Source organism: Scyliorhinus canicula, chromosome 5 (assembly GCF_902713615.1).
Source record: "Scyliorhinus canicula chromosome 5, sScyCan1.1, whole genome shotgun sequence".
NCBI lineage: Eukaryota > Metazoa > Chordata > Chondrichthyes > Carcharhiniformes > Scyliorhinidae > Scyliorhinus > Scyliorhinus canicula.
In genome coordinates this window covers 109,040,273-109,053,271 of record NC_052150.1, presented here as the reverse complement: position 1 = coordinate 109,053,271, position 12,999 = coordinate 109,040,273, and the positions used below count along the sequence as shown (strand labels likewise).

At 45.5% G+C, this 12,999-nt stretch overlaps 1 protein-coding gene across 2 annotated transcripts in view; it reads left to right on the top strand.

The window, feature by feature from the left end:
* Positions 1-12,789, top strand: part of scin (scinderin) — a 214,812-nt gene extending 202,023 nt beyond the window's left edge. For both annotated transcript variants that reach the window (XM_038797494.1, XM_038797495.1), the window contains one exon: positions 12,389-12,789. In XM_038797494.1, coding sequence (XP_038653422.1) covers positions 12,389-12,561 — 173 coding nt within the window. In that variant the 3' untranslated portion in view covers positions 12,562-12,789. The remainder of the gene's footprint in view (positions 1-12,388) is intronic.
* The last annotated feature ends 210 nt before the right edge of the window (positions 12,790-12,999 follow it).

Sequence of the window (12,999 nt, the reverse complement as noted above, 5' to 3'; positions counted from 1 at the left end):
CCATGATTGACGGACCGGGGAAGACACTGGAGGCTCAGGGCACTGGTCAGCATTCAGCCAGTGATTGACAGACCGGGGAAGAAGCTGGAGGCTCAGGGCACTGGTCAGCATGCAGCCGTGATTGACGGACGGGGGAAGAAGCTGGAGGCTCAAGGCACTGGTCAGCATTCAGCCGGTGATTGACGGACCGGGGAAGAAGCTGGAGGCTCAGGGGAAGATGATCCAGGAGCTTGTAAAGGCATCGACTGACCAGAGCGACAGGATGGTTGCTCTGGAGGCCAAAATTAAAAGTTTGAAGGCGACCCAGGGGTCTCAGCGTCAAAATATTCGAATAGTGAACCTGCCAGAAGGGATCGCGGGCAGGGACCTGACAGACTATGTGGCCCAGGTGCTGGCATCTTGGTTGGAAGGGACAACTTCCCCAAGTCGCCAAAGATCAACAAGGCACACAGGTCACTCTGACCGAAGTCCAAGGCCGGAGAGCTGACAAGGGTGATAATCGGCAAACTAGACAGATATCAGGATCAGGAGGCGATCCTGCGTGAGCTCGGCAGACAAAGCGAGCAGTTGGGAAGGACACAGAATACAGGTGTACAAAGGCATTGGGACAGACCTGGCAAAGCGCAGGGCCGAGTTCAACCAAGCAAAATCGGCCCTGTACAAATGAAGAATAAAACTTGGGATGTTATTCCCAGCTAGGTTCTGGGTGACATTCCAGAACAAAGAACATTATTTTACCACCCTGGCAATGGCAGAGGAGTTCATGCGGATGAATGACTTGGCCAGGGGCTGACAAGGCAGTGATGAGAAAGGTGCAGAGAGAAAAAGGAGAAAGAAAAGTGATGGACGTGAACAATACTTATGCGGTATAGTACTGCCTCGCTTTAGCACGAGCACCAACTCAAATGGAGGAAGGGGCAAGGGCAGCAGAGTGCAGGAAAGGGGGAATAGGATCCAGAGGGAAGTCAATTGATCAGGCGTAAGGAGGGGGCACGATGAGCCCCGGGGGGGTGGGGGGGGGGGGGACCTCACTAACAGGGAAAGCTAGCGCCAGGAGGTATGAAAGCAAGTGGGGCTGCAATGCATTTCCCGGCGGAGAGAGAGCGTCTGGCGGGGGGGGGGGGGGGGGGAAACAACAGGGGCAGGGAAGGGGAAGGTAGGGGGGGTGAATAGGGAGGGGAGGGCACGGGGGGGGGAGGGGGAAGGTAGAAAGGAAGACACAGGACAAGGGTGACCATGGGTGAACATAATGAGAGTGAAGGGAAGGATTTCAGGCTGGCTACAGCAGGTCAGGTTCAGGTTGAGGGAACAAGATGGCACTATAACGAACCACTTTGGAGGGTCCCGAAACAAAGGGAAATCCCTGAGTGCAGGGACACGTCCGCCAAGTAAGTATGGCTGATCCTGCAGGAAGTGGGGGGGACAAAATAAAAACCCACCTAGATTATCACCTGGAATGTTAAGGGACTTAATGGCCCAGTGAAAAGATCCAGAGTCTTTGCCCGTCTGAGAAGTTTGAAAGCCGACATTGTCTTCCTCCAAGAGAAGTACCTGAGCGAGAATGAAGGGCTGGGTGGGACAGACCTGCCACTCCTGTTGCGGAACAAGTGTTACGGGGGTAGCCATTCAGGTAAGCAAGAGGATGATGTTTATGGCGACAAAGATATGTTATGGACCAAAGGCGACGGTACATCATGGTCAGCGGTGTCCTAGATGGGGCACCGGCAGTCCTGGTAAACTTGTATGCGCCCAACTGGGCCGACACAGAATTTATAAAGAAGACCATGGCGGAAATCCTCAACATTGACACACACCAATTGGTCATGGGGGTGGGGGGGAACTTTAACTGTGCACAGGACCAATTGACAGACCAATCAAACCCCAGAACGGGGAAACCGACAGGCATGGCTAGTGAACTGGGAACATTCATGGAAGATGGGGGCAGTGGTCCCATGGCGGTTCCTGCAACCGGGTGAGAAAGAATTCTCATTCTTCTCACTCGTACACAAGGTCTACACCTGCATCAGATTCTTTGCAGTTGGGAAATAGGTGCTTCCAGAAATAGTCAGAGGGGAATATTCCGCGATTGTCATCTCCGACAACGCTCCAAATTACATGGATATGGATGTGAGATTAGAGATGGGCCGTGCCCAACACTCCATAGGGAGGTTGAAAATGACTCTCTTGGCCAACAAGGTCTTCTGTCACAAAATATCACAGGCCATAGGCGAGTACGTCACTAACAACCAAAACAGGGAGGTCTCACCTTCCATGTTCTGGCAGACACTGAAGGCAGTGATTAGGGGAGATTGTTGCCTACAATGCTCTTAAAGACAGGGAAGAGAGCGCAGCTCGGCAGCAACTGATTGACTCCATCCTGGAGATTGCAGAAGATACACCAAGGCCTCGACCATAGAGCTTCTGGCAGAGAGGGAAAAGCTACAAATAGACTTTAAAGTCCTATCCACCAGGAAGGCAGTGCACCAACTCCGCCAGATAGCCGCCTGTTACCTCACCAGCTGAGTGTTGCACCAATAATTCACTGCGAGACGATGAGAGTGAATGAACTTAGGCTTTATTAACCAAGAATTAGCCTGCCTGTGTCTGCTGTACAAAATGCGCGCCGCCCCTGGGGGGGGGGGGGGGGGGGGGGGGGGGGTGGCAGAGCCAGAGGCGGACCCCACCAGGTTCCACTACCACCTGTAAAGGAGATCACATTACTATTGGGCCACAGTGCTACACAGACAGCTTATACAATGTTGAATATATTCACCACACTGAGAAAGCAGGCAGCCATGAGGGAAATAGCCCAGGTAAAGGACAGCAGAGGCTGAACCAAAAAAGGTCAACAAAGTATTTGAGGCCTTCTACCAGGGACTGTACACCCCGAGCCCCCCCATGGGGACTTGGGGATTAAACCATTCCTCGATGGACTGGACATGCTGGTCGTGCAAGACGATACACAGAGGAAGCTGGAAGCACCATTGGAATTGGAGAAGTCATGGAGAGTATCAACTCCATGCAGGCAGGGCAGGTGCCGGGAACTGATGGGTTCCCGGCGGACTCCTACCAAATATTCACACCGGCTCTCACCCGCGCCTATGGGAAATGTTCACAGACTTGCCAGTGAGGGGTACACTGCCTCCAACACTAACTCAGGCCACCATATCGCTTATACCCAAAAAAGACAAAGACCCCATGGAATGTGGATCGTATAGATCCATTTCGCTGCTCAACATGGACACGAAGATACTCGTAAAAATCCTTACAAGAGATTCGAGAACTGTGTACCAGAGGTGGTGGCAGAGGACCAGACAGGTTTTGTCAAGGTAGACAGCTAACAGACGGCTGCTGAATATGATACTGACCCCATCCGGGGAGAGAATAGCACTGGTGATCGTCTCCCTGGGTGCAGAAAAGACCTTCGACAGAGTTGAATGGAAGTACCTCATTGAGGTACTGGAGCAGTTTGAACTAGGGACAGGGTTCACCTCATGGGTGAAACTCCTGTATAATGCCCCCAAGGCAAGCGTTCAGACCAACACCACCAGCTCTGAATACTTCCAGTTGCACAGAGACACCAGGCAGAGATGCCCGCTACCCTGTTCCTGATTGCCCTGGTTATTGAACCCCTGCTGATCGCCCTATGAGACGCGAGAGGCAGGAAGGGAATCCGAAGAGGAAGCAGCGATCACAGAATCCCACTCTATGTGGATGATCTGCTCCTCTACATCTCGGACCCACAGAACAGCCTGGAAGTAATCATGAAGCTCCTGGAAGAGTTTGGGGCCTTCTCGTGCTACAAAGTCAACCCGGGCAAAGTGAGGTTTTCCTGCTGAACCCGAATGGGAGAGGGACAGAGCTGGGAGGTCTCTCATGTAAAATAGCCTGAAACAAATTCCGCTACCTGGGGATTCAGATAGCCCACAATTGGATACGGATCCACAAGTGAAACTTGCCAAGTCTGACGGAGGAAGTTCAAAAGGACCTGCAGAGATGGGATGCAATCCATGGCGGGGAGGATGCAGACAATCAAGATGAACATACTGCCAAGGCTCCTCTTCCTGTTTAGATCCATACCGATCTTCATCCCCAAGGCTTTTTCCAAAAAATAGACAAAATGATTATTGCATTTGTGTGGTGGGAGGGAAGAACCAAGAATCTGAAGACAACACTGCAGAGGAGAAAAAGCATGGGTCGCCTGGTCCTCCCGAACTTGCAATACTATCGCTGGGTAGATATAGCCGAGAGAGTGAGGGAATGGGTAAGGGAACCGAACATGGAATGGGTGAGGATGGTGGAGTCCTCCTGCACAGAACGATCCTCTGAGCCCTCGCCATGACAGCACTCCCATCCCAACCGGTAAAACACACATCCAGTCCAGTGGTCGTAGCAACACTAAAACCCTGGAACCAGATGAGACAGTACTTAGGCTTAACCGAGGTGTTTACCATGGCCCCCATCTGCGGCAACCACTGGTTCCCACCAGCCATGCTAGACGCCATCTTTAAGAGATAGACACAGGATGGAAGGATGGTAACAATCAGGGACTTTTACACGGGGGACAGTCTTCCGACCTTAGAAGAGCTGACGGAGAGACTCAAACTACCATACAGACAAGAACTCCAACGTTCACAAGGCAAAATCTTTCTCCGCAAGGAGATGGCTAGCTACCCTTGAACCCCAAGAGACACAATATTGGAGGAGCTACTGGAAGTGGGCAGTATGTAAAAAGGATCCCACATGGACATATATGGATGACTTTTAGAAAGGACGCGCTCACCACTGGATGGAGCAAGGCAGAAATGGGAGGAAGAATTAGGGACAGAAGTAGGGTGGGGACTCTGGAGTGAGGCACTGAGCAGGGTCAACTCTACCTCTTCCTGTGCAAGGCTAAGCCTCATGCAGTTTAAAATGGTGCACAGAGCACAACTGACACAAACCCAAATGAGCAGGTTCTTACCGGAGGTGGAGGACAAATGTGAACGGTGCCAGGGAGGCCTGGTCAACCACACCCACATGTTCTGGGCCTGCCCCAGATTAGTCGAGTTCTGGACAGCATTCTTCAAGGCAATATCCAAGGTTGTGATGGTGGAGCCGTGCCCGAGAGTGGCAGTCTTCAGGGTATCGGACCAGCCAGAACTTCATACGAGGAAGAGGGCTGACGCCCTTGCCTTTGCCTCCCTAATCGCCCACCAGATAATTCTTCTCGACTGGCAATCAGCAGCATACCCACAGCTGTAGACTGGCTGGCAGACCTATTGGAATTTCTCCATCTGGAGTAGATCAAATACACCATCCGAGAGTTGGACGAGGGCTTCCACAAAATGTGGGGGGCCATTCATCAGCCTGTTCCAGGACCTTTTTGAAGCCAACAATGGATAGAAAGGGGGGAGGGCATGTGGGGACACATGAGAATCACCAGGGCCAAAGAAAGCAGACAGGAATGAGGGGTGGGGTGGGGGAAATGGGGGAAAGACCCAAGGAAACGCCAGGAGGGAACCCAGAGAGAGGCCTACACAGGGGCCAGAGGACCCCCCCACAAAGGTACAAGAGCAAACAAATAGCCAAGAAACCATCTCCGATGAACAAAAGGAATAAGACAGGACCCGGAGAAAGTAGAAAAAATGGAGAGGGGAGGAGGACAACAAAGCCACGGGATTGGGGTGGGGGGGGGGGGGGGAGGGGTGGAAGTGGAAAGAGGGTGCCGAAAAGAAACAGCATGCAAATTGTAAATATTAACTGTTTCAGTCATCCCCTGTATGGTGTAAAAATGTAAACTTCAGTAAAAATATTTTTAAAAAACAGTTAGATGGTGACAGACATTTACGCCAACTGGAACAAGACCTGCTACAAACTGAACCTGGTGTCCACACTAACCACTGGATGTCAAATTTAATAAGCAAGCTATTAACATACGACAAAAATCGTGCTTCAATTTTCTGGACAAACATGGAAGTGTATTTCAGTGGGCATTATGTTCCCCCCACAACTCCCCCTCAGTTCCCCCTTGCAACCCCACCCTCTCCACCCCACCACCAATAAAATCCAGTCCATAGTGTTAAATTAGTAGCACTTACTTTGTCTAACACTATTACAGAGAATATTTTTGTTTAAAACATGAAATCTTGTGGAGTAAAGCATTCAGTTAGTAACTGGGAATTTGAATTTCTTTTAAAAGTCATTAGTTACTGTAGAGATTGTAAATTTTATCCTTGTTTACGAACCCCTCCATGGTTTCATACCTCCTAACTCTGTAATCTCCCCCTGTACAACCTTATGAGATATCTGCACTCCTGAACATTGGCAATATGAGCATCCCCAATTTTAATCACTCCACCATTGATAGCCTTCAGAAGCTAAACTCTGGAATTCCCTCCCATACCCCTCCACCTCTTCAACGCTCTTCCGATAAGATGCTCCTTCAACCTACCACTTTGACCAAGCTTTTGATTATCAGCCCTAATATCATTTTGCGCGACTCGGTGTCAAATTCTGTTTGTTAACACTCCTGTGAAATGCAAAAAGGGTCATTTTACTACAATAAAGGCACTCACTCTATAAAGGTGAGTTGTTGTCATTGTTGAGAAATGAGTAACAAAGGTTTGAATCAGCATCTAAAACAAAGGTGAAATGCCATTCAGGGTTAAGCTCAGTGCACAAAGGCTGTTCCCCAAATAAGTTTCAAGTGATATCTCCAAGCACCTACTGAGAATAATTTTACTCTAGTAATAGTTAATTATAAGGATCAGTTTACTTCTATAAGAGATTTTCGTTTTACCTTGTTGGTTGATTGTCCGCTGGAGGGTTTCTTACATTTTTTTGCTTCTGAGGCCCTCTTTCCATGTTTAAAAAAATTGCAGACCCCATGCAACACAAGTACATTTTCTATATAAAATAGTTGCAGAATTAAACATCTGTGTCTATTATTACTTTTGTTTCACTTATTTAATATGTAAAACAAATCTGGACAAACGTGGAGGTATCTTCTACTAGCAGGCAGACATCCCATCCCATGGTCAATGTTCATCCTGGCTCTGTTCTCTATATTCATTGATATCAATACAGAAAATCAAGCTTTGCACAAGTAGGTTCTAAATGGGATCCACACTGTCAGTGCAGCAGAAAGAGCAATACTGTACTCAGTTACACTGTTGTCAATATGATCCTGCTTCATATGGTGTCTGCACACATGCACTTTCTCGCAAGAGTCACTGATGGTCAAGAGTGGGAATTTGTGATTACTGTTTTACCCTTCCAACAACAAATGTTGGAGGAACTCTAATTGCCATTTGACTCCGGGTGACTAACTGTCTCAGCCCTGTGATCTTAGCGGGGCACCCCTGTACTAGTATCAGATTGGATTAGAGCAATTATCTAATGATTCTTTCGTGGAAGCCAAGATACTTGCTCTGTATCAACATGTTTTAGAAAATAGAAATAGAAAATCGCTTATTGTCACGAGTAGGCTTCAATGAAGTTACTGTGAAAAGCCCCTAGTCGCCACATTCCGGCGCCTGTCCGGGGAGGCTGGTTACACAAAACACATTGCCAAAGTAGGCATCCAATATAACAGTATGTTTTGATAAGCATGAATTCAATTACACTGTCACATTATCAGTTTTGACCTTCTATGTTGATGAGATTCTATATCTAACCTGCACACCCGTACGTAGCCAATTATCAGAGCAAACTAAGTCAAAACCATTTGTGTAGATTCCTCATCAAGCCAGGAGCTTGTATACCACATCTGGCATTGTTTGTATTAATAGTTATGCCCTGTTTTAATCCTTCTGCATGTATTTCATACGTAGTCAACTCTGTTTCTTGGACGCACCTCAATGCAAATACAAAGTTGGTAACACCTACTTGTGTTAATTACTTCAGCGGCAGTAAAAGAGGAAACCCAATGAGAGAAAGAAAATGAAAGGAGAGATTGTTTAACCTAGGAAAAAAAATTGTAATAGGATCCAGACTTTGGAGCATCAAGAAGTAAAACTGATTGACAGATAAAAGACGGGCATTTTTAGAGTTTGATCCCCTGTGATCCCCGTTTTATTTCTTGTGAATATAAATTCTGAGACAATGTTCAGATTCTTGAAACTGGACATAAGTCATAAATAATAAAACGATGAAACTTGTAACAAAGATCACTGAATTCGTAGATGAAAAGTGTGCAAATGATACGCAGTGCTGAATGAATAAATTTAGGAGAAGGAAGTGTACATGATTGAAAAAAATGATTGATAAAAATGAGCATGTGTTCGAACTAACTTTTAGAAGGGAAACATCCGGCCAAGCTGTATCTGTTTCTTAAAGCAGAGGTTGACTTTTGGCAGACTTTCCCGTAGAGACTCCCTGGTTTACAGGAACTGAATGTCTTAACATAAAACTGCAAAAAATGTGTTTGCTGCCACATTATGAATCTCATTATGTTATTACATCAGTTAAGATATAATAATCATTATTCTTGTCACTAGAATGCCTACATTAACACTGCAATGAAGTTACTGTGAAAATCCCCTCGTTGCCACACTCCAGGTACACTGAGGGAGAAATCAGAATGTCCAATTCACCCAATAGCACGTCTTTCGGGACTTGTGGGAGGAAACTGGAGCACCCGGAGAAAACCCATGCAGACAAGGGGAGAACATGCAGACTCCACATAGGCAGTGACCCAAGCCAGGAATCGATTCTGGGACCCTGGCACTGTGAAGCAACACTTTGCTACCATGCCTCCTGATCTCAAAATTTTTCCCTCCCTCATGCAAATAAGACCATTTTGAATGTTATTGCAAATACCACCTAAGGCATAATATTTTAAAATTTGAAATATAACTCCTAAAAATAGTCAATAGATGTAAACTCCCAAAACAAATGTAGAATTATCCTTTTTCTTGAGCCTGCTGATGAGGGCATTCCAAAGAGTCAATTCATAGACTTTATTGAGTTATTGAGAGCAGCAAATTTAATGAGACACCATTAAGTACCATCAGATTTAATTTTCACTGCCCATTGCAAAATAAGCAACACACCTGAGTCTCAATAATTAAGAAGTATTTAATGCCACATTGACTATGATCTGTCATGCTATAGCTGCCATTGTTGTTTAGCTCAGTTTGCTGGACAGCTGGTTCATGATGCAGAGCAAGGCCAACAGCGTGGGTTCAATTCCTGCACGTGCTGAGGTTATTCATAAATGCCTGCCTTCTCAACCTTGCTCCTCACCTGAGGTATGATGATCCTCAGGTTAAATCAACATCAGTTAACACTCCCCCTCGGAGGGGAAAGCAGCCTGGTGTCATCTCGGACTATGGAGATTTTATTTCAGGATTCTATTTTTTTTTCAAATTCTGAAGCGACCTATTAGATCAAATGGAAGCAGTTTCAGGAAGAAGGGAAAGAAAGCAATTACCATAGAGACTGCCTGGCCAATAGATAAATTACATTTATCAAGTAGAACCCATGAAGGGATGAGTGGTGGCACAGTGGTTAGCACTGTTGCATAAGGTGTTGAGGACCCGGGTTTGATCCCGGCCCAGGTCACTGTCCGTGTGGAGTTTGCACATTCTCCCCGTGTCTGCGTCGCTTTCATCCCCACAACCCAAAGATGTGTAGGTTAGGTGGAATGGCCATGCCAATAACCCTAAATTGCCCCTTAATTGGGAAAACAAAAAATTGGGTAATTTATATATAAATATATAAAAGTTAGAAATGTCTTTATCATGCATCTGAATGTATTGCCTTCATTTTCTTCTGAGTCAGATAATGTAACTTGAAGCCAGAATACATTGTACTCTTCATTCCATACATTTGAATACCTGTGTGGTAATTTGGAATAACACAAGCTGCCACTTTATGCCGTTTTGAGTAAAAGATGCTCCTGACTTTGAAGTGAGTTGAATGTGTTTTATTGAACTATTAGCACAGTTCTCAATGAGTTCGACTCTCTGCTAATCTAAATGTAGTAACTCAGTCTAACTGAACTAGCCTTGCTCTAAGCCACCTGCTGGGGTGCGATGCTGAGGATACACCCTGTCTCATTCTGTAGATGTTGGTCTGTGGAAAGAGGAGGGGTGTAAGTGCCTCATTCCGTTTACAGTGAGATACCACCCCTGAGTGTCCTGACTGTTCGTTGATCATGTCCTATTCTATGTGTTCATTAGCTGCATGTTTGCATATCATGACAACCTGCTTCTTGAAATTCCCAGCCACCTGTCTGGTAAATACATCCAAGTTAGAATGTAGTTTTTTGGGCATAAATCAGGTCAAAAGCTGGAGAAATTAACTGCCACCAGACTGAGCAACTAAAGCCCTCCCTTTATCTAACCTTCATAAAGTAAAGAGGTTAAACTACCACTCACCAATATTCCTCAGCAATTATGAAAGTTCTGACATAATAAACAAGTAGGTTCTGACAAAGTGGACCTTTGTTTTTGCGTTATGGATCTCCTTCTACAAACCTAATCACCTTTTTATTACTGCATGTGCCTTAAATGGGTTTAGTATCACCCACCTTGCTATCCTATACAACACCTCTTTAGGGCCTTTCCAGCCTCTCCAAACTTCACCCTTATTTGAGAAATACCAAGGGACAAAAAACAAGGCATTAAACAAGGAATTAGTGATGCATATAATAAGGGAATATCGGTGATCATGGGTGATTTTAATCTTGACAGAGATTGGGCAAATCAAATTAGCCACAATGCCGCAGAGGAGGAATTCCTGGAGTGTATACGGGATGATCTTCTTGACCAATATGTGGAGGAACCAACTAGAGAGCAGGCCATCTTAGACTGGGTACTGTGTAATGAGAAGGGAATTATTGCCAATCTGGCTGTACAAGTCTCCTTGGGGATGAGCGAGCATAACATGGTAGAATTTTTTATCAAGATGGAGAGCGAAGTAGTTGATTTGGAGACTAGGGTGTTGAATCTTAATAAAGGGAACTATGAGGATATGAGGCATGGACTTTCAGAAGGCATTTGAAAAAGTCCCACATGAGAGATTATTGTGCAAAATTAAAGCGTATCAGATTTGGGGAAATGTATTGAGGTGAATAGTAAACTGGTTGGCAGAGAGGAAACAAAGAGTAGGGATTAATGGGTCCTTTTCAGATTGGCAGGCAGTAACCAGTGGGGTACCACAGGGATCGGTGCTGGGACCCCAGCTATTCACAATATATATGAATGATTTGGATGAGGATGTAACATCTTAAAGTTTGCAGATGATACCAAATTAGGTGGGAGGGTGAATTGTGACGAGGATGCAGATATCCTACAGCAAGATCTGTACAGGTTGGACGAGTGGGCAAACCAATGGCAGATGCAGTATAATTTGGATAAGTGTGAGGTTATTCATTTTGGAATCAAAAACAGGAAGGCAGATTACTACCTGAATGGTTGTAAATTGGGAGAGGGGAGTGTGCAGCGGGATCTGGGTGTCCTTGTGCACCAGTCGCTGAAGGTAAGCATGAAGGTGCAGCAGGCGGTAAAGAAGGCTGATGATATGTTGGCCTTCATTGCAAGAGGTTTTGAGTATAGAAGCAGGGATGTGTTGTTGCAATTGTACAGTGCCTTGGTGAACCCACACTTGGAGTACTGTGTGCAGTTTTGGTTTCCTTCTCTGCGGAAGGATGTTCTTACTCTGGAGGGAGTGCAGCAAAGGTTTACCAGACTGATTCCAGGGATGGCGGGACTGTCATATGAGGAGAGATTGACTAGGTTGGGATTATTCTCGCTGGAGTTCCGAAGAATGAGGGGTGATCTCAGAGACTTATACAATTCTAACAGGAGTAGACAGGGTAGATGCAGGGAAGATGTTACCAATGATGGGTGTGTCCAGAACCAGGGGTCACAGCCTGAGGATTCAGGGTAAACCATTTTGGACAGATATAAGGAGACACTTCTTGACACAAAGAGTGGTGAGCCTGTGGAATTCATTCCCACAGGAAGTAGTTGATGCTAAAACTTTGAATATATTCAAGAGGCAGCTGGATATAGCACTTGGGGAGAATGGGATCAAAGGCTATGGGGAGAAAGTAGGATTAGGCTATTGAGTTGGATGTACCCCGAGGTATAAATTTTGAAGATTGAAGAGCCCTTGTTTCGTTTTTACCTCTTCGTGTGACTGTGTAGTTTATCTTTAGGGATTTGCATATGTTTACACAATTTTACTGGGATTTTTGTGGCTCTTCCATTGATGTTATGTCAGATGAGGAAGAGAACTCTTGCCAAAATTCACCCTGGTGATAAAAGTAGATGAACTCTTCCACTCTCAAACATTGATATACATCAATTTTAGTTGAGGAAAATCTGCACATTAGTAAAGTATTGACAATAGTTTTACACACAATCTGTAACATTTAATTGTTTTCTCCCCATATCAGCAAAACATTACATTGATTCAGATCCATCTGGAAGGGACAAAGGGACTCCAATCATCATCGTCAAGCAGGGATTTGAGCCCCCAACATTCACAGGTTGGTTCCTCGCCTGGGACCCAAACAGATGCACAGGAGACAATGTAAATGAAGATATGGCTTCACTCAAAGTGACATAGAATGTAGCAGCTGGTTGCTTATCACTTAAAAAAATCAACTGCAAACCTACTTTAAAAATATGTAACTCAGAAAACTGCCTACTTAATTCCAAATTTGAATGAATTCCTGCTGTCTTTCCAATGCTTGTACTGCTGTTAATTTATAATCTTTAAGTTTTTGTAACATTTGCATTCTGTGATTGCATTAAAATAATAAAGCAGCTGATGAGAAACAATTACATAAAATTATAAAATGTTTGTGATCCATTACAAGTAGTTAACTGCTCGCACTATCCACACAGAGTTGATGATCAAAAGTAGGTCAAATAGACCGGAATTCTCCAGTCCTTGCGATTCACCTTTTCCACCGGCAGCGCACTCACACCTGTGGGGTTCCTGGCTGTGTCGGGTGATTACAATGGGAAATCCCATTGACAAGTGGTGAGAAGATAAAATCCC